Below are 22,442 nucleotides of genomic sequence, written 5' to 3'. Positions count from 1 at the left end.
CACCGGCAGATTGTCACTCGTGTACCTTAGCGTCATCGGGTGATAATCAATAGACACCTTCTGCCACGGCAGGCCCACCACAGGCTGATCAGACCCGGGTGTGTGGCCCTGACATCTTGGGGCCCGGTTGGAGACTTTCCCCCTGATCCAAAGGCGATTGGCTGCAGCCTGTGAAGTTTCTTTTAAAACTTAAAAGTATACAAGTAAAACCATTTTCTTTTAAATATACCTAAAGTAGTTAAAGTATTTGCAAAATGTAGCCTGTTCCCTGAGAACACTGTCAACTACATCTTTAACTATGTCAACTTTATATTCTGTTTGATACAATAATAATACAGACTCTGTATTATGAATAAAAAACACTGCATTATGATGCTGCTGAAAATGCATTGTCATATTGATTATTAACTGAATCTCTTCTGCATCCATTTCTGATGTTTCCTCTTCCCCAGTGATGCTGCTGCGGGAGGCGGGGTCACACGACCCATTCCCCTCAAATTATGAATGACTTTTAAATGTACAAACCCCCATAATGTCAGCATGTTACAGTAATGTGCATTATAAAAACGTCATTCAGTAGAATGTACAGATATTTGCTGATATAGTGGAGTACAACAAGTACCTGAAAATGAATCCACATAAAAAGCTGTGGGAGGAAGCTGGCGAACCCAGAGGAAACCTACGCAGGCTCAGGGAGATCATGCACACTTGGCACAGACGGGCCCGGGTCGGCCCGGCAGGTTCAAACCCACGACCTTCTTGCTGTGAGGTGTCAGTGAGAACCGCTGCTCCACCGCGCTCTTCTCAAAAACCCTCTCCCGCCCAACGCCTCCCATACGTGACCCCCGGCATGTCAGGTCAGCATATATATCATAATCTACACCTCATTCTACACGTGGTCAGAGGTTGTTCAGTCAACACTCAGCAGTTTGTTCGACACACACACACTGAGACAGGAGGTAGTATTTACTCAAGCCACGGGCATATAGGCTTTGTGAAGCACGGACCTAATCGCCTGCTTGTTTCCAAACCTCGCCACCGATTCTTTCCCTCATGCACTTCAGGCCTGAGCCTCGAGGTTGCAATCAAGTATCCAGCAAACTGACAAGTTTTGAGTGGGCTGGGAAATCTCAGGTGGCTACTTGAACTTTTCTGTAACAGCTATTTGAATGTTTCATCACCCTGTTTCCCAGAGTTTCACAGTATTTTTTACAAAAACTTCAAATTCCCCCCCAGAAACTGGTGTGATTCTCCCAGAAGGGGCAACTTGGCAACTGACATGCTGCTCGCCTCGAGGAAAATAAAAGAAAACTCAACAACGGCTGTGTAACGCTCAGTAAGTATTAGTACAGTGGAGCCCAAATGCCACTGATCACACTGAAGACAAAATAGTTTATTCTTGTGTTTAGGGTGAAACAATAACACCTCACAAACCCCATTTCCAAAACCCATACAAGACAAACTGCCATTTCAGATCTCTGTACACGGAGGTGAGGCCAGGTGAGCTGGAAGTGCCACAGTTGCTGAGCTCCTGCTAACTTGTGAAATCGGGCTGCCTGAGGTGTGACACAGATTCGCTGTTTATTACCACAGCAGATGTCAGAGCAGTCAGACGGGAAAACGCTTCCACTGGATGTTTGTGGCCACGAGACAGAGACGTGATCACAAGCGGCAGGACGCCCTCACCGTGTTCACGCTCCCTGCACCTTCGTGCCAACAGTTTACATGAAGACGCGGTCGGATAAGGATATTAATAAACTGTACCCACTTTGGAAATTTATGAATTTCAAGTGCAATTTTCATCATTGTAAATTTTTTATTGCTATCATTTGTATTTTTTTTTAAATGAGGACGATTACCTATGACTTCCAAATGACAGAGCCAATTACTATGAATTCATTAATTAATAATTCACAAATACGCTGTAGGTTGGTTAATAATTATTTTAGTAAATCGAATGGTTTATTAATGAATTGCAACAGGTTTGTGATGAGTGACTGAATGAAATAAAACACCACAGGTTCTTGCCTTCCAGCCTGATGGGTCGACACTTACGTTGGTCTGCCTAATTATTCAGTAAACACACAGTAGGCTAATGGCACAAGTCTGTTTGCGCAGTGAGACTCAACGTTTGTTTCACACTGCACTTTACAGTTGTTGCACTTAAGTGCCTCTCCTGCTGCTAACAGGTTTAATTTAAAGCTGTATGGGATTGTGGTACGTTTCTGCAGGGCGCCACTTTTCCTGAGCAAAGAGCGCCTCACAGTTTGATTTTGGCCTGATGGGAACTGTGCAGTAATTCCTAACTTTAAGAAATCTGCTGAAACTTTATGTGTTTAAGTGTAAAATATTTGGAAAAGCACCATAATCACCAAATGTCTTAGCCAAAGGTTTTAACAACAGTCCCTGACCAAGGCTGGACCAGGCAGCTGGTAGACAGGGAGCTCTCCTAGTGGGCCGACGTGCCTGTTTTTGTTTCTTTGACCCTGACCTGCCCACAATACAGGGAGATTGACACTTTGGGATTGTCTTAATTGACACTGGGCTTGACTGAATCACATCTTTAAAACCCTCCACATTTGGCCTCAATGCCGTCATTACACAATCAGCTAAAAGTGCCAAGATGAGTAAGACGAAACACAAGGGGAGCTGCAGAGAGACTACAAGCCAAAAGTGGTAAGTAGCTGCTGCCAAAACAATGAGCAACACTTTACATAGTAATATGTTTCTCTGCAGGACCCTCCTCTGCACCCACGAGGCGAGGGACGGGGAGGAGGACGAGGATGGAGGAAGAGTAGGAGTTGCAGAAGGAAGAGGCTAACGATGGGCTCACTGCCTGGATCAACATTAAGAGCTTCTGTGTTCTTACATAACAATACATATCATTAAAAAATTTTTTACTGTAATCTTTACCTCTGCCACGCAAGTCATTTCCCCTTTGATCTGTTTGTTCGTGTGTGAGCATTTTGGTTTCGAGGTAGGATCAAAGGACCAGACCCAGGACTTTGATTTTTTTTTAACATTGTGAGAATTATGTGCGCTATTTGGGGAATTGACATCTGTGAGTGGGTCAAATCTGGTGTAGCTGGATTTAATTTAGATGTATACAATACATCATAAATTTCATGATTTGTAATGTTCTTGAAGCTTTGCTCTACTTCAGTAACTCAGGCTTTCTACTTTCACAAATGCAAGTTCAGTTCATTAGTTATAGGTCAACGTTGCCATGTGGGGACCTCACAGTGGATAACACACCGCACACACACAGATAATTAGTCAACATTTGGTGGCAGCTCATGTACAAACTATAGTTCTCTTATATTTCTGTGGTGAAAAATACGTTGTCTTATTGGAATAATGTCAATATTTTGTTAACCCCAATTCATTAACAGTGAGTCTGCTGGCAGCGTATGACTTGTTCATTAACTAACGAGGCAGCATAGGGTGAGCAGTGCTCATTATGGGCCCGTGGGAGCTCGAGCAGTTGTTGTGTGGGTGTCGATAAAATATGTATAAGACATTGATGCATAAGTTTGGGTATTAAACATTGTCTGTTTCTAGGACTTGATTACTGTCAACACGCATACAGTAAGAAAGTGATGTGGAATCTGCAATGCTGTAAAAAACGTTTCCAACATTTTCTCATACATGGCATTCAAATGATTAAAGGTAGCACTTTTCACTTTAAGTTTACAATATTGAATATTTCTCACTATAGAAATATTAACAAAAATGCAGAAATTGGGCAACAGCGGGAACATTTATAATATTTCAAAATAGCTGCACAACTTGCTTTTTCATGTTTCCTATCAAAAAATCTATAGAGTCAAAATAAAACATTAAACACACTCTTCTCACTGTTCACTGACTGAAGCCTTTAGTGAACACTGGGAAATAACACAACTTTGAGTATTATGACAGTAGCTGAAATTAATGATACTGGAGTCTAAATTTCAGTCTAAACAGAAATTATCTTAAAGATGATCTCAAAATGGAAAATACAATTTGAGTAAAGCTTCATATTCTATTCAATTTAAATGTACTCTAAGTTCAAACTATTGCATGTAATTGATTACATTGAAACTGTGTGTTTGCTATAAAAAAGTAGTGACATACATATCATTTAAGAAACTAAAGCTCTATGTCTGTACAGAATTTGAAGTGATATCTGAATTAGATGGTATTGCACTCACAGATGTCTGTTGCATATAGAAGCCTCTGGCAGGGACATGCAGAATCTTTAAATTACCATGAATAGAATAATTGGGGAACCAATGGTGGAATAAGTGAACCTATGGTATAACTTCCTGTCATTATTCTCTGACTCTGCCCTTATTCAATGTCTCCATGTTACTATCATGGCCCCATCCTCAATTACTGTGGCCTACTTCTGCCCCGATTTGACATTTATTTGTCCTTTTCATTGGATCGGTTCAGCTAATCCACCAAACTCTGAAAAACACGTCTCAGTAGTTTGAACTCTGTATTTAAATAGTTTGTTTCTGCCGACTGCCAACTGCCAATTCCAAACCCTCACTTGCGTTTTTGAAATGTCACAGGTATTTAACTGAGTCATTTTCTAATCATATTCAAATCGGCAGCTCGAAAGGTCACTGAGGCTTCCTCTTAACCTGGGAACACTACAGACACCTCTCACCGACAAGTCAGGGAAACTCAATTGAGAAATGTCAGCCGCAATTATGCAGCCGAGTCAAACACGAGCAACAGTGACGGCAGCAGAATGCTACAGAAAGTTTCCCGAGGCAGTACAGTAAACTTCACTGTGGAGTCAGTGGCTGGAACGGCCACTTTCTGGGATTTATTGAGACATTTGCTCTCCTCTAAACGAGTCGGAAATGATCCAATTAACACTTTGGCTTTTTAACGACTTGGGCCAGTGGCAGTCGTTCTCACAACCGCACAAACTCCCAGAAGTTCTTGACAAAGGACGCCGCATGGGGATTGTTACAGCTCGGAAACACATTCACATGTTCACGCGTGGCTAACAGAGACACGTGTTCTCCATTTAGCAGGAGTCCTGCCACTCACACTTTTACAGTTCAATTTGAATGTGTCAAAAATAAATGGCGCCACCATTTAATTTGTCTACAGTCAAACATTTGCAAATGGAAACGGAGCTGCCACAAAGTTTAATATTCATCTGTGTGCAAATATATTTATGTATATTTATATATTCAGCTCTACAACAAATCCAGAGACCACTGCAAGATTATCTGTTTCTCTGGTTTTACTAGAAAACTGAGAATCATACTTTAGGTAACTATTAAAATAAAATAAACATTTGTCTTGTGATTAAACTACTGACAACTTGTTCTCTCAAACTCCAGACTCAACAGAAACTGAGATTAAGTGTCTGTCATACGAATCTGGAGCAGCCAATTTTTTCTAGATTAATGCATATTAGAAGTTAGGAAACAAAAGAGACTAGATGCATTCATTTGAAACATACAAATGAAACAATCCTATTGCATCATTTTAAAATCTCTTGGATATTCACGAGTACATGGACTGCATTTTTATTCTGGATGTGCCAGTGGTCTCTTTTGTGTTTCATTATTAATGGCATGTGTTCTGTTTGAAGATTTTCAGTGTTCATTTTGTGCACCATAAATCTCAGAACTCGCACAATGTCAAACTTTATGATCCAAGAATCTCGAGCACATGTTCATCATTCCATCAAAAATCTGGACGGGAAGGGCACTGCAGCCAAACAGCTTTTTTATGAATGGTTTTTATACACTTTATTGTGTGGGTGAGGTGTGATGAAATGATTAAAGTGATTATTAAAAAAAGTGCCTGAACGCGTCTGGTTATTTATTTTCAAGCTGCTGCTAACGTGTGCTTATGGCCATCTGCCTTTCTGCACCCATTAATAAGAGAGCGGTGCTGCGGTGAGATCATTGAGACAACAAACAGAAAGGCTCGACTCATTACACCCTGAGAACAAATCGCCATCTTCTTCTGTTTCCATCACCTGCTTGTTAAAGGAGCGGTGGGGAAAGGACTATTAGGTTCCTTATATCAGGAAAGTAAAGAGATGGAAAAGCAAAGCTTAAATTGCAGCAGCTGACGCGGGGGGACTGTGATAAGTCAGGGAGAACACTTGCCTCTTGTTTCGAGACCATTTCCACAGGCTTCTCCTGGTCCACCTAATCCACGCTGAACTGACTCTGGAACCAGGGTGCAGCTGTGCCACTTGTGCGTCCTCCACCTACACAGACACACAAAGACAGAGAGACTTTTCATTAACACAGCAGGCAACATTTAACTAAAGGCTTTCTATAGGTAATTGGTGATATGGATGATGTGCAGCCAACATGTCACCTCTTCAATGGCAGCAATCAAAACTTGTTGAAATTAAAATGGGATGAAAATGGTAAGTTTGTGCTGTTTGTGTCAAATTGGCATCAGGGATGACGTTAGTAAAAACTACTGAAATAAGAACAGATACTGATCTTTGAAAGGCTCATATCAGTCAGTCTCTAGAAATAAATACATAAACATATCCCTAGATTCCATTATACAACCCTCTTCAACTGATTTAAACCGTCAAATGGTATCATTATAAAGTAATCCTGGAATATATGTGGTTATATTTTGCTTGACTTAAAAAAGAGACTGAGGCTCGATTGTTTTTTGATACAGATTCAGAAAACTTCCCAAAAGGGCAAATCCCTTTACAGTCTATCCCATTCATGTATACAGAACAAATAGAACTTTAAAAAAACAATAGATAAACAGAAACTTTCGATTTTTTTGTGTGTTTGTTGTGCAAATCATCATCCATAAAAACTGCCTGAAGGCCCTTTCAGAGTTTCCTGTTTTGTTGTTTTGTTTTCCCCTAACTCTTAAACAAACTATCTGACTGTTCAAACACTCAATGTGCCTATTTGACTTGAAATGGGTTGTAAAAAGTGTCATTTGAACTTGTGTCATATAATTCAGGGAACTCTGACACACAATAGAGTGTAAATATACCAAATTAGCCAGATTTTTGGGTTAGATGGATTGATAGAATATTCACAAATGAGCAATAACCATGTGTTGTGCTTAAACTTTGCTCCGTGCAGCGACAAATACTTTAACAGAGTGCATCTGATTGGCTTGTTTTAAATGGAAATCAGTTTGCAACAACAACAGCACAATGTTTTTTGTCTATACCAAATTTATTGTAAAATTTTCTTAGGCTTTCACCACCAAACTTATCAAACTAAATCAAACGCCTCCACGTGTCACACCAGTTAAATCAGTGAGCAGAATAAAAGTACTGTGTCAAATGCGTTGTTGTGTAATATTGTGTATCACAAAAGCCCATGCATATGATCAGCGAGTGAATAAATGGATGGTGATAGCTTGTCCTTGGTGAAGAAAGGGAAAGGCCTGGTTATAAACGGCGCCCATTACCTGAACACTGGACAAACTGGAAGTGATTCACACTCTCTCTCTTCATACAGGGTGTCGGGACACTCTTGACCTCCATCAGCAGACCTCTGAATGATGGTCCTGTATCGGGACTGCGTGGCGGCGGTCGCATTCTCTGTCGAAGGTGAAACACAATCTTCACAACAGGCCGGAACGCTTGCACAAGTTGAAGTTAAATAAGTTTTCTCCCACCGAAGGAAGAGGGTGTAAAATGATGCCGAGGCAAACGTCTGCCACAACAAAACAAAAGGCAGACACAATGACAAGCGGTGGAGTCTAATATCTGGAAGAGACGACTGGTAAACAATCCAGTCGATCTGATCCTGATTGATTTGCCCTTGTGGCTGTGATGTCCTCCACTTCACCGCGGTCTGTTTGTTGGACACACCAGTCTGCGATAGCTTCATTTGGCTGCAGCTCCAAGGCTCATTACACAACACTAATTACCAAACATCGAAAATGGTGCAATTAAGAAAGTGATTACATCATCAGCGGGCCCAACGGACTACAGAATATTTACAGAGACAAGATGCCTGCTCCATTCTTTTCCAAACAATTAAGTACTTTCTGATTTCCACGATATTTAGTGGGCGCACATTGAAGCACATTAAATATCCATTTTCCTCTTGATGTGTCAGCTTAATGTAACGGACAGTTGAAGCCCTCACTTGAGTGCAATTGCTGAGACACGAGTGGGACAACACATTAGTGTTTCAATATTTAGATCAGCTATCATTGTAAGTTTTGGATCAATCTGACAATTAGTTTCTCAATTGGATCAATCCTCTGAACAGCAAAACTTCAGAAAATGAAAAAGTAACTTCTTTGAATAATATACATTTTCTTCTTCAGCTTTCTGTCATTTCATCATAATACTTTATGATGGGTAATATATATATATATATATTTTTTTTAAGTCTAATACAAGTGTCCAAGATTACCAAGTGACCTGTCCCAGATTATCAAATTAAAACAGATTAGATTTTTTGGAATGAAGCTGTGTTAAATCTCTTCTGTGCCGTGGTCAGAAAACTTCAGAGAGGTATAATAGGTTGATCTAATGTTTTAAAATACATATACGAATAAATCACATAAGTCAACATTTTCCAGCTTACCCGAGTTCACTCTAATTAAAAGGCGGGCGGCGTCTAAACGGGGTGGTTTTTTTTTTTACGTTTATAAACTTGGATGCATTTTCTTTCACGACAAAAACATAATAATATAAACACAATTTCCAAATATGTTATTAGTACTTATATTACATTTTCAACTCAGCCTACCACTACATTTGACTAAATACCCTTTACAAAAATGTTGCTGTGTCCAACAACCTCCTGTTATTCATCAGCTTTTGTTGCATTTTCAACTCAAATATCCAAACTCTATTCACAGGGAGCTTTCACACAAACGTTGCTCGAAAACAAAGTTCATAGAAACTGGTGTGAGGATCTACTGTACCGGGCACACAGGCTGAGGGGCAGGCCGTCCATTCACTGAAGGGCGTCACAATGCAGTCCTTGTTGCAGGGGAGCACACAGGGTCGCACGGTGTCGGGCCGAGAAGAATCCGAGCACCTGAACGCACAAACAGACAAACAAGTGGATTTAAAACTCTCCTCCCCCCCCCCCCCCCCCCCCCGAGGCCGTAAACGATAAACATCCAGAGTGTCGTTGGGAACAGGACAGTGCAGTGAAACAACTGCCCCGTCCTTGACATCACACGTCTCTCCACGGAAAACATGATTGATTGCCCACACCCCCACCCCCACCCCCCTTATGCCCAAGCAAACGGTGGACAAATGTAAAAATTTACAGTCCTCTCACACATTCAGCTGCGTCCAAGGGTACAAATGGCTCCATGAAAATTCTCCCACTACGCCAGCGCGCACTAACGGCTCATGTTTTATGGCTCGTAATACATTGTCAGTTTTAAAACCGGTCTTAAAGCCGCACCGCATCGATATTTCTTTATATTAACAATACGTCAAGTGACAAGTGTGAAAAGTGAAGCTCGTGGTGACAAAAGCCACAGAGATCATCACCTGACTCTGCAGCTCTGCCTCAACGACAAGGTGTCTGTATTTATTTACATGTACAGAACAGATACAGTCGTCTTTCTGATCAAAGGGAGCGAGTTTTCAGCGAGAGAAATCAATCAATCAATCAATCAATCAATCCATAGAACGGCCGCTAATTAAACCCGAGAAAAGTGAGAATACGTTAGCTCTCTACTGATTAATCATTCCTGCCACGCCAAGCACGCGCCATTAGCAGGTTTTAAGGACAACTTCCTGTTTCTAAAAATAGAAAATAATCATGCATTTCTTCCCTTGTTTATGCTACACATCTTGGGTATCTTTTCTATAACAGGCCCCTTAGGCTGCAATGTGTTCTATTTGACGTGCAACCTTGAAGTGGAGTGGATTAATGCAGCTTTGTGAAATGAAATAAGTCATAAGCTTTGATGTCTTCATCAACCAGGAGCCAACTTGCCCCAAACACACACACACACACACACACACACACACACACACACACACACACACACAAATATATTTTCAGGGTGAGAGACGTCCTTTTCCCGACAACCAGATCCAGGTCTCACTGGAGCCCCAGCGTGGTTCCCCCTCTTACCAGCTACAGAAAGCCAGGACGCAGAGGAATGAGATCAAAGTACGCCGAAGCACAAGGAGGCAGGATACATGAAACTCATCCTTCCCCAGTCCTCTCCCTTCTCTTCGCTGCTCTTCTCTTCTCAGTGATGTCTGCCAGAGGGCATGGCAACGCTCTGCAGCAGCAGGGGGAATATGGAACTCCCCGACTCAGGGAGTCAGACTAACAGTCAGGGCCACGCTGATCCACTCTGACATGGCTGCTAACATAAGACGTCTCCTTCTCGCACATTATTTATTATTGATCAAAGATGGAATAAATACCCAATTACTCACTACTCACTGTAATTAATATTTAATCCTAAATAGTAATGTTACAAGTTTATTTTTAAGTGGGTTCTTGGAGCCCAGCCTCCACTGGGATGTGTTACCTGCTCAGACATTGATAACAACAACAACAACAACAAACGTAGCGTGACGTACAAAGTTGAACATGTCTTCTTCCACATCCTCGGATAAGTTACAGCAGCTGGGGGCCAACAGGTAAAAATAAAAAAGCTCAATTTCTTTTGAATGAATGAAAAAAATCTACAATTAAATCTTCAATAAACCAGGTAGGATGAACACATAATAAAGGATTAACTATAGGAATAATTCTGATAAGCACTTATTTGAGCAGGCAGATTAAGAGCTGACACTGCACTAGACATCTAGAATTTTATTTGAGTAAATGTGTTAAGTTGGTACCCAAATATAAAGAAATATTAAAGGTCAAACTCTTATTTCAACTGCTTTTGTTTGTGAATTATTATTTTATATTCAATGGGTTACAGGGGAAATTAAGGAGAGTTAAAAATCAATCTAATGTTCAGTGGAAAGCTTTGAAGTAATAACCACGAAAAGAGCCACTAACCTCTTATTGAGCCACTGCTCACTGTGGAGATTAGAGCTAAGCATGAAAAGCTTCGATGTTTGCAGACTGAAGTGGCTTTTTTCTCAAAAAGCTAATCATCAATTGTATTCAGGGAGCATCTGGTCCTCCGGTAGGAACAATCTATATTTATATCACCCCTGCATTTCAAAGATACACAGGAGTTGAAGTGGTGGAAATAAAGACATCAAAACTAGCCTGCATGGACGTTGGACATATAATCGGCCCCTCTGTGTAAACTAAGGAAACCTGTGGCAGCCTTCAGTCGTTTGAAAAAACTCAAAGGTGTTAGATTGTCAAGTTTGGGCGATTGTAAAAAACATGGCGGTCTCCGTAGAGAAGACTCTAATCCTGATGTTCATTTACATTCAAAGGGCCCATTCTGGGGTTAAGAGAACTACTATTCATACAATTTAGATGAATCAAACGAGTGAAAACATATCTATGATTATTTTATATAAAATTTCTGCCGATAGATCCCTTTCACTTAAATCTTACATGAATTACCTTTAAAGTGAATTGATTGTGTCCAAACTGCACCAAATCTCACAATGCACTTCCTTGGGCCTTAAACAATACGCCTTCCAAGAGAGAAGCTGATAAAATGAAGGGTTCTTGAGATATTTGCGCCACATACAGACGGAGAATCGAGGAATAAGCAGATAACAGAGAAGTTACACCAGCTCTGTATTGCACTGTATGGACACAGTCCGATCCTGATGACGTAGAATCCCATAATCACCCAAACTCACCTGATACCGACGATCAAAATATGATACAAATATGATGAACCACAACATTGCCTGTGTGTTCGGTGCTGTTCCCATTAAATTAACACCGCGGCGTATTGATTTAAATGGAGACGCGCCGTGCAGGTGGGATCTGTCGGCAGCGGCAGAAATGACAGTTTTCATTAAAGCCTGTGTGGCGGAAGATAGAGCGGGCGTAGGAAAAAAGCCTCTCCATAATCCACTTTATGGCCCTGTCAATATTATATTGAGCTAAAGAAGGGCAAACTTTGTGAATTATTCATAAATCTATCTTCCTGTGGTGGGCTATAACATCATTACAGTGACAGCACAAAAGCCCTTAGCAGTGTTTAATATTGTATCGCTGAAAAAGGAGTAGATAATGGTGGAGCATAAAGCAAAATGAATCTTAGGTTTGCACACATTAGGCACGCACACACACACACACACACACAAACACACACAAACATCCTAAACACAGGCAGAAAGCACAAAAGAAGAGTAGAAGGCTCCTGGGATGTCATTTCACAGTGCATCAAGTCATCTGGGTCATTTGTCAGTAAGTAAAAGCCGATTCTCCATCTCTTCAAGTGAGACACTTTTGGAAAATGGAGATTGCGTTCTTAAATGAAATTTGTGTCGGAGGAATGTGTTCCCCTCTCAACTCCTCCCCCAGATTTTTACAAAGCTCTCTTCAACCTCAGCCGTGATTTACCATTCGTCTCTTTCGGGACTCGTTTTTTCTGATATGTAAAAACCAAGCAGAGCAGCCGTGTCAGAGAGGGATAAGGAGACCAAGCCATTCTGTCAGTGGAATTTTCGTATTGGGGGAAGAATGACAATAGACATCTTAGTCGGTGAACTTGACATATTGAGACAATTATTTAGAATGGAAAAATATTGCGTTGAGGTGAAACAACACATTGAAATTGTTTCTGTCCTAGTGTATATGTGTACAGTCTATGGTGCAGAGTGATGTTAAGAGACTTTGTGTTCATCCCACCTGGTTTATCTGCAGGGAAGATTTTATAGTCAATTTGAACCAGTTACCGACCACTCCTGTAGTTTATCCAGTGGCACACGGCCTACAACAGAGCCCTGGTCACCTGTTTATTCAAATCGTATTAATATTGAACGTATTAACGGGGAGAGGTGTCGGACTAGTGGCAGAAACTTGGACTATGGGCAGAAAAGGTCTCTGGTTCGAACCTGGATTGATCTGTCCGAAAATCCAAGAGGATTCTCCCTACCCTGTCTAGTGCCCCTGAGCAAGGCACCTTACTCCCCCAACATCTGCTCCCCGGGCGCCGTACATGGCTGCTCACTGCTCTGTGTGTCCTGCACCAGATGGGTCAAAAGCAGAGGTTAAAATGTCCCTACCTGCATGAGTGTGCCTGTGCATGTCTGTGCATGTGTTTGGGACTAATAAAAGCATCTTAATCTTAATCTAATCACATGTCCAAATCGCACCAAACTTCTCTGGGCCAATTACCGATCCACATGCCAAGCAATTAACAGTTTGCTAGATACCCGTAGTTTTCCCACGTGAAAAGAGAAAACAGAAAATGACTGCCAATGCTCTCATGGACGATTCTGGTTCTACAGTGTTTTGATAAACCAACAGGCTGACACACTCAATGCTATCCAGAGCTGAACAGGAAGGAGGAAGCTGGTGTCTTATTGATTTCATCTGCCGACAGACCTTGAGAAACACGCCGGTTAGAACATGCCTTCAGCCAAACATACTAAAGTGTGATGACGTGAAAAAACATCTCACTTATGAGGAAGAAATCAATAAACACATTGTGCAGTTTATATCAACAGAACAACGATAAAGTGACGTCGTAGAAAGAGCGATTGATCTGCAGTGTTACAGATCTGGGATGAATATTGCATTACACGTGAAAACTGATGCCTGCTCAGAGACCATGTACCTTTTATTTATGACAGGTCCGACATTCATCTTGGTGCAGGTGACTTTGCGGATCTGGACGCCCACGGCACACGTGGGGGGCCCGTCCAACAAGCTGGTGCCGTTGAGATCCATGGATGAGTCCGGGATACAGGGGCCCCAGGCCGAGGCCTCCCAGTAGAACACCACGCAGGGATGGTCATTGCAGACCCTCCACTCCTCCAGGGCTGCAGCTGTGGGACACTCCTTCCCATCTGAGCATCGACATACAAAGAGACCACAGAGAGTCAGAGACATGATGGAGGAACAGCTTGAGCTGCGAGGGCATGATTCGGTGTTTCAGTGATACAGTCCAACCTCCTGTTTTTGTCTTCAGATGCTTATGAGCCAGATAACACAAGAGTTAGTCCATGAAAGCATCATTATAAATTATAAATAAATTCCCCCCCAAAAGCACGAGCTGTACTTAGTGGCTGGAAGTCAAATGCTAATATCCATCACTGACTGCCGGCAGCTTGGCAACTAAACAAATGTTTTTGATTGAGGTTAGCTGAGCCGACACTTTACAAGATCTTACTTCTTACTTGTAAATAACTTGGAATTTGAATTACAAATGGAGAGTCGCGGTGAGGTCAGCGCAGACAGGACTTCACAGACCATTTCTAGAGAATGCTGCCTCCAGCCACACGAGCTCTCCCCAGTCCCTGAGCCGTCTGTCATGTGTTTATTCATTACGAGGACACATTCTGCTCATTTCTATTATAAAGCACAACGACAGACACTGAGAGCAGGGGACTCTGTGAGAGCTGTGCGTGTGGATGCTGTAGAATGCAATAGAAGAAAGAATGCAACAGGAGCACATTGAGTTATTTTTAAACTCAACGTTATCGTCTATTATTGCAAACTGGATGCCGCTAATGCACAAAGGAAAATCATAACTTTGGACTGGTGTGATAATGTAATTTGTGTTTGGCTATCCATGCATTTCACAAGTGTAATTTGTAGATCAGTCTTTGTGTATTGTGTATGTTTTGTGTTTTCTGGAGGACTATGTAAATAGTTCAATGACAAAATATGAATTTAAAATCACGTTTTTTCCTTTAGACACAGCTGTTTTACTGAAAAGAAACATAAAGAACTGTTTTTATAGAGTGCTTTGCTTTACAGTGCAAGTCACATTGACCCGTTCACACATATGTTCACACAGCCTCTCCACATGCATAGCTTTTCATACACTAACATACAACACACACACACACACAACAGTCCCCAGGGACCCTTTAGCATTCCAGTATCTTGCCCAAGGACACTTTGGCATGTGGATGAGGATGAGTGGAATCACAGCTCTACCTCCTGAGCCACAGCTGCATGACGGTTGTAAGACATGTACACCCACATGTTCACCACCCGCTTCCCTCTGTGTGTCTCACAGTGGTGTGCACAGAACAATCGGTTCTAACTGTGGCTCAGGAGGGAGAGCTGGTCACTGACGGTCGGTGGTTCCTCCAGTCTGCAGAGTGAAGTGTCCTTGGGAAAGATGCTGAATCAAATTGTCTGTATGGTGGGTGATAGAAACCAGTATGAACGGGTTTGTGTGTGAATGGGTGAATGTACTGTAAACACCTTTGAGCGTTACATTAATACATTTACCTTTACTTAGTATGTATTGAGAAAGGACTTTCTAAAGTCTGAAGCACACACACAAAAACACAGACACTAAGACACACACACCTCTGTCAGCACAATGTGGAACTTGTCTTACAATGTGAGATTATTTCATTGGCTGTTAGTGGTTATATGGTTTAATGCGTTGTTGTTGGCTGTGAACCTTCTGCTGTTTGACTTAAAAACACAACACTTAGAACATGCAGGAAAAAAATAAACTGGCCAGAGGAAAGAGGCCTCAGTAGCTGAGGGTCAATTTAAACTTTAAATATATATATATATATATACACAAATGTTTAAAATAAATCTACAGAATTAGGAGCTATAGCAGAGTCAGTGTTTGTGAAGTGTGTGTTAGTTTCTTTGGTTTGATCTCCAGTGAAAGTATTGATATCTGCAGTCGTCCATTTTGGAAACATCACAGAGCAATTTGTTTCCTGGTTTACTGTACCACAGCAGTTTTTGTAAATACACTAAAAGTTGACGGAGTATTCTGCAGAGTTAGCACTGCTCGGCCAATATACTGCTGGACGTAAAGATGGACAGAACAACTTTCAGAACTAACACTGCAGAAACCAGAGATATTTCTTTATTCATTCTTCCTCCTTGTCAAACCCTTGTGTTTGTCGTTTTAATTTTGCAACCAATTGTTTTCTTTATAAATTAGAAAGCTGAATATAACACAAGTACACCCTGATACAATCGAAGCCCGGGGTATTCGATTAAAATCCAGAGAGGTCCAAATGAAGAGCATCGCCTCCAGGGAAGATCCTCAACTTCATAATGTCTAATTAACATTCTGATTCATTGCAGTATATATTGAAATATTAGATGTATAAACATCTGTGTATAGTCAACAACTGGCCATCAAATCAAATCAAGTATAATGCCTGTCCAGATTATAAACTCTGTTTTCACTGTGCACGCCATGTGAAGTTACTTTTCTTACTGATGTGAGTGGCTGAGTGGAAACACGTGAGAAGATTTCCAATGCAGACACGGCAATAAACACACTTGATTGAGTTAGAATGAAAAAAGCCAAAGAAGCCATGGGGATGTTTCCGTACCTTTCCCCGGGATGGCCATCACGGTGCGTGCGCGGCTCTGTCGGCCCTCCGAGCTCCTGGTGGCACAGCTGTGGGAGCAGGGCGACCAGGAGGACCAGGAGCCCACCACACAGTCTGCGGCACAGGCCACCTCGCAGGCCTCTTCTGTGGGAGGAGGGTCGTCTCCACAGCGGCCGACCGGCACGACCTCCCCTGAAGAGGACCAGGTCAGATTAGAAATCAGACACCAAAAAAAACCAGACATCAGACTTTGGGGCTCAAACTATAATCTCTGGAATCAAGATCCTGAGACATGTTGTACTTGGAACCACTGGATTAAAAACCAAGTCAAGCGTTACTATCACACTTCTAATCAGATTACAGGATTACAAGATGGATTTCACCGACATAAACTCATGAAGACACATCCAAAGTTTTTTTTTTTACTCTGCTCACCCGGCAGTGCTCACACAGTGTAGAAGTATGTGGGTCAAACACTCTGACATGCTCCACCTGTCTCAGGTGTCTGGTGTTTCACTTGTTAACCCTTTTCACTACAGTCTGCATGTTCTGTCGAGGGTAGAGGGGGACGTGCACGTGATGAGGTGTTCAGCTGTGTTAGTGAAAGATGCTAAATTTGATGATTTTAGAAAATAAAAATATGCTAAATGCTAGTTTTCTCTCGGGGTTGAAGCTTCCCGGCAAAAAGAAAATAGGTTTTTGATCCTTGAGGGGGAAAAGATTTTCTCCTCAATAAAACACAAATGTCAAACACAACTAGAATTCCATTTTATTTAAAGGAAATTATAAAGCCTTCCCATTGGTATTCTGAGCTGGTTGAAAATCTATCCTTCAGCCTTCAACTGGGAGCCACGGTATGAAATATTTATCACAGCTCCGTGTTAACTCTTTCATTTAGTGAACCAGTGAAGAAAAGGAGCTTTTTTCCGCTGCTCTGAACACAATAATCAATGTTACATTGTGAGATAAAACTGTGAAATTACAGAAGAATTTTGTCATATGACTGCTAATGAATGAATTCAACCTTTTGTGAAGAGTAAAACAAATCATTGTGTTATTTTGTGTTGATCCCGGCCCAGAGGAAGCCGAGTGCCACAGATTCCTCTACGGTCCCTCCGTCTGAGAGAGAGAGATCAATTCCAGAAGCAGGCGCACCATCCAGATGTCAAAACAATGCCAGCAGCAGCCGCAGCATTGTTTTTTCCTTATATATACGCTCACACACGGCAGTATCATTAACTCGGCTGAACTCTGCCACTACATCATGGAATATGGTTTAACAATAACAACCCCAGGGCGGATTTGTCATCAATTTGTCTTTTTTTTTTTTTTTACTTCTTCGAGCGAATACCCTCGATGCAGAGGAGGCCAGAGAGCAGACGTAGGTAAGGTCTCGTCCAATAGATGTGAAAGACTCCCTGGGGGGAGTTTGAAAGCCCATAAAGTGAAGGCATCAGAGAGTTCCATCCTTCAAAGTAAGAGTGTGTGTACAGAGGGAGACGTTAGTCTGGCCCGGGTCCCACAGGCTACTGTAACGGGATGCATCATAACTTTCATTAGTGCAGCAGTGAGACGGACGATGGATGGACTTCGACAAAGTCAACAAACAAAAATCAATCAGCTTTATAGGAAACAGGGACACGTGCCACAGGCGCTGTGGATCAAGCTTTCTGACAGAGCTCGACACTGACACTGCAGGTCCGGGAGTTAAGACCCACTTTGCACTTGGAATAGAGGAAAATTGTCAAGTAGCTACAGCGAGACAGTGTTTCTCAACCTTTAAATGTGAATTAAAGTCAGAGTGGAAAGTTTGATCTAAAGTAAAGGAAGCACATATCCCATTTGACTTGTTCCAGTACAGAAACCAAAGCTGCAGTTTTCGGTTACACAACATAATTACATAATCACATATTTCATTCCTGCCTAGAGGTTTGTTGATCTATTGTATAATTATTTATTCTGCTATTATAAGCCTGTTCAGCAGCAATGTGGTCGACTGTGGCCATCACCTCCGGCAAGGAAATAAGGTTTGTTGGTTGGTTTTTGTATGTTTTGGGAGTTTTTTATGTAAGACAGATAACACAAAGATAACATAACTTATTTCCTGAAAAATTGGGGGAAGGATGCGGAATGGGTTAAAGAAACAAACATTAAATGTTGGTGGTGATCTGGATCAGGGGGCGGATCCAGGGATCTTTTCATTTAAAACTTTTATTGATTTTCCAGTGACTACTTGGAGATGGATCTTGATTTTTTTTTTGTGTGTGTGTGTAATTTGCTTGTTTGAATGTAAAGGGACAGTCAGCGTTGACGGAGGTATGCGCTCTACTCAGCCATTCTAGTTTGAATTTTTGCTTAAAACATTTAACTATGCAAAACAAATGATATTTACAAAGAATAGAACATATGCTGGATACTAACGTGGTGGTCATTACCTCCCACACACAATAAAGTTATCAGGTTTAATCAGAAGCTTCCCGACTACACAGCCTGGAAGTTACAAATAAACAGGATGTCAGTAAGTTGATGATCCACCAACTTATCAACTTGTTTCTCAGAGGACAAAGAGAACCAATGTTCAGCTAATCCTATGCTTACTAAGGCAAAACATTACTGTATATGTTTGGCACTTATACAGTATTAGATTCTTACATCAAACAAACAAACAGAGAAGTGTGGGGTGTCACTCAAAACGTAACAGACTTCCTAATTCTGTTTTCATTTTAAATAACTTGTTTAGATGTATTTTTTGTCAAAAATCAAAGTGTTGGCTTTCCCTTATCAAACAGCATGAAATCTAATTATTCAACAGTTGCTCTGCTTGGAAGTCTAATCACACAACACAAGTGAGTGTGTTGGCAAACAAAAACTAACAATTGATTCACAAAGCTTTGCCTGGATACACCGCCGTAAGGAGAAATCTCATGATAATATGAGTCCAAAGTCACATCGTGTGTGTGTGTGCATGTGTGTGTGTGTGTGTGTGTGTGTGTGTGTGTGTGTGTGTGTGTGTGTGTGTGTGTGTGTGTGTGTTTGTGTGAGCGCATGTGTGAGACCGCATGTTGAAGGGGGGGCTCTGCAAATAGGCGGCTGCCCTAGGGGTCCTCTTGCATTATTAATACAAGGATGTGTAGTTGGGGCTCTTACTCGGATATAATATCACTGCCTCCTGCATGCAATTTCAACAAGATTTCTATTCTGCTCGCCCACACACCAATTAATCTTCTCCACTGATATTATTCAGGTACATTTACGGGGGGGGGGGGGGGGGGGGGGGGGAAGAGGTCCTTGCCTTTTGCTTAAAAGTTAATAATCACTGCAAATTTTTCGCAGGCAGCTTTTAAGACAAAGCTGGTGGGAAAATGCAACAAGGCAAATTGAGCAAAATCCCTCTGTCACTGAAGTGAGCTCTGACAAACTAGCCTCGGTCACCAATTCATGTTTTTTTTGCTCTATCTTGTGTGTGAATGGAAGAACAAACTTCAGCGCCTCGTTACTTTTTGGTTTTCATTATGAGCAACAGTCACTCAGCCAAGTTTAGGATCGCTCGCCCGAGTTTGCCATTCCCTGAATACTGCTGACCAGTCGGGCGGGGGAGAGTTCAGGCTGCTGGGTGACAGTGAGGATCAGGAACCTCAGACTGAATGTGTAGGTTTCTAAAGGTTATGTTTTTTAGGTTTTATAGGGGGGGTCCAATTTGTCCCATATCGGCTGTCAGTCACTGCCGCGACCAGTTTGTTTGAATGTGCGAGCGCTGTGGTTGGTAGATGGTTTGCGAAGCGGTACTGACTATACACTGGTATGTGTGGACACTGTGCAGTGAATGGGAGCCGTGTGAGCTGTCAACACATCTTTCCATAGCCAGGGGCAAACAGCCAGCGGGCTAAGAAAGCACTTTTTTATTACGTTGCTGCAGTTTACAATAAAAACCATTGAGGAATAAAACATGTGCTGTTCTGTGTAAGGTTGAAATATTATGTTTACATCTGTTTGTAATTGTGTTTGGCAAAGTTGCAGATATCAGCATTTAAAAGTTTGTCTGTGTGAAAGCAACTAAACCCGACATGAGACAGGAAGGGGTTGTGACAGACCAACCATGAGACCTGCCCCGGGTCGGATTCAACCCAGTGACAGTAAAACACAAATGAAAACAAATACGTGTCTCATTTCACAGCAGCTTCACACTATTACAATTCCTTCTTCATGAACACATTTAAAAGTCTAGACAGGGGATATAAATAATAAATAATATTATGATCGAAAAACTAACAATATTGTGGAGATATGAAAGAAAAACCTGCTAATATGAAACATTTAAATGAATAATAATCTAGAATAACAGAAAATGCCAAAGGTTCTATCACAATTTCAACAAAAAAAATCCCTTTTACTGCTTTTTACTGAACACATCTCACAGACAGCAAACCGAGGGCCATACAATTCTAATTCCTGGGCTACATATTATATATGGTAATGATTATGTGCTGAGGGAATAGCAAAAATCACACCTTCATAATCATGCCAGAGATTTCAGCCAATCAACACTCTCATACATCATGTTCTAACAAAATGACTGTAACAAGAATATATTATTCATTATGAGCTTTAACACTTTATGTTTTAAAAATACAGCTATCAGTTTAATTAATTAAAAAAATATGAGATTAAATGATGTGTGGTGTGTAAATAAAGTGGACTTCTGATAAAGTGTAATTAGAACTTATCGTCCTTGGATGTTTTCAGGACTCTTTCAGGAGCACGTCTCTAATCTCAAAAGCTTGACATGGACCAGCAGATGGCTGAAAGCACCGGAGGAGGAGGATGAACAAACTAGCTACTGAATCCAAACCGTGTGATGCAACAGATTGATGCACTTTCTTCTGAAGAGTGAGAAAGTATTTTTTCCCCTCCTTTGGTTCAATCCCAGTGGATCATCCTCTGGCTGAGCAGCAGAATGTCCTTAAACAGCCCAGCACCAGTCTATTCCCCTTCATCCCTACCTGAGTGACTTCAGGAATAACCCGTGTGTTTGCTCAGCAATAAAAGCCGGTAGAAGATGTTCTCTGACTGCTTGAGCAACCATAGATAAAAATGTAATTCCCTATCAGATAGAATTCGCTGAAAAAGTACTGCCTCCGACTCTTTACCGGACGACCTCGTGAGTTTTCAGGCTTGAAAGTGCAGAGAAGTTTTACGAAGACCAAGAGATTGGAAAACAAATGCTTACTCAATCAGGAGGGACTATGGAGAAAACACTTCACTGAAGTTCACCTTCTTTAATGGAACCTGACGAGTGACACACCAGCTTTAAAAATAGCTGCTATACAAGAAAACATGATTGGGGAAACACACTCGATCAGCCGCGACTGGGCCTTCCTCTGGTGAGGGTGTATCGTGATCATCCTACTGACCAGGGGGTCCCCTACTGATGATGGAAGGATCAATCTAAAGCCAGAAGGTCAAACCAGCAGAAACAATGAAGACAGTGAAATGTACAAAGCCTGATTTAAAACCAAATGAAAGTGATCTAAAGCTGCACAGCTGTTACAACGGCTGGTGACTTGTTATTTATCGTCTATCTAGTTCAGAGGATCTTTACAAGTCCAAGGGGATGTTCACCATTCATATATCTTTTTTTAATATTATTCTCTTAATTTAGCAAGAGACAATATTCTTCATTGTTTATCATTTGTGCTTTAACATTTTCTTTGATATCTTTCTTCAGACATGTAAGCAGATGCACACATTTGTAAAATCTGGAAGGAAACAATCCTGGATCTTATCAGGATCTGCACCACAACATAATGGGTTCTCCTCCCCTGACCTACATCCCATCATTCCACCAGGTTTCATGCTAATCCATCCAGCAGCTCTTGTGTTATCTTGCTCTCAGACAAACTAATGAACACACAAAGGGACAAGGGTGAGAACTTAACCTCCTTGGTGGAAGTAATAAACTAAATCATAAAAGAGATATCAGCTATTCTTCACCCTCTAACATAAAAGCATTCTCCTGATGGTGCGACACCTTTATGAATGGTGAGCTAAAGAAAAGCCTGAGCAT

At 41.4% G+C, this 22,442-nt stretch overlaps 1 protein-coding gene across 1 annotated transcript in view; it reads right to left on the bottom strand.

Moving 5' to 3' along the window:
* Positions 1-22,442, bottom strand: part of thsd7ba (thrombospondin, type I, domain containing 7Ba) — a 132,266-nt gene that overhangs the window by 53,104 nt on the left and 56,720 nt on the right. The window contains exons 7-11 of the mRNA XM_053439976.1: positions 16,379-16,570; positions 13,669-13,900; positions 8,902-9,017; positions 7,426-7,558; positions 6,129-6,232 (exon numbers count right to left, since the gene is read on the bottom strand). Of these exons, the coding sequence (XP_053295951.1) occupies positions 6,129-6,232; positions 7,426-7,558; positions 8,902-9,017; positions 13,669-13,900; positions 16,379-16,570 (777 nt within the window). The remainder of the gene's footprint in view (positions 1-6,128; positions 6,233-7,425; positions 7,559-8,901; positions 9,018-13,668; positions 13,901-16,378; positions 16,571-22,442) is intronic.

This window comes from Pleuronectes platessa, chromosome 14 (genome assembly GCF_947347685.1).
Source record: "Pleuronectes platessa chromosome 14, fPlePla1.1, whole genome shotgun sequence".
Lineage (NCBI taxonomy): Eukaryota > Metazoa > Chordata > Actinopteri > Pleuronectiformes > Pleuronectidae > Pleuronectes > Pleuronectes platessa.
The sequence above is the reverse complement of the archived record's forward strand: the minus strand, read 5'-3'. Positions and strand labels throughout refer to the sequence as shown.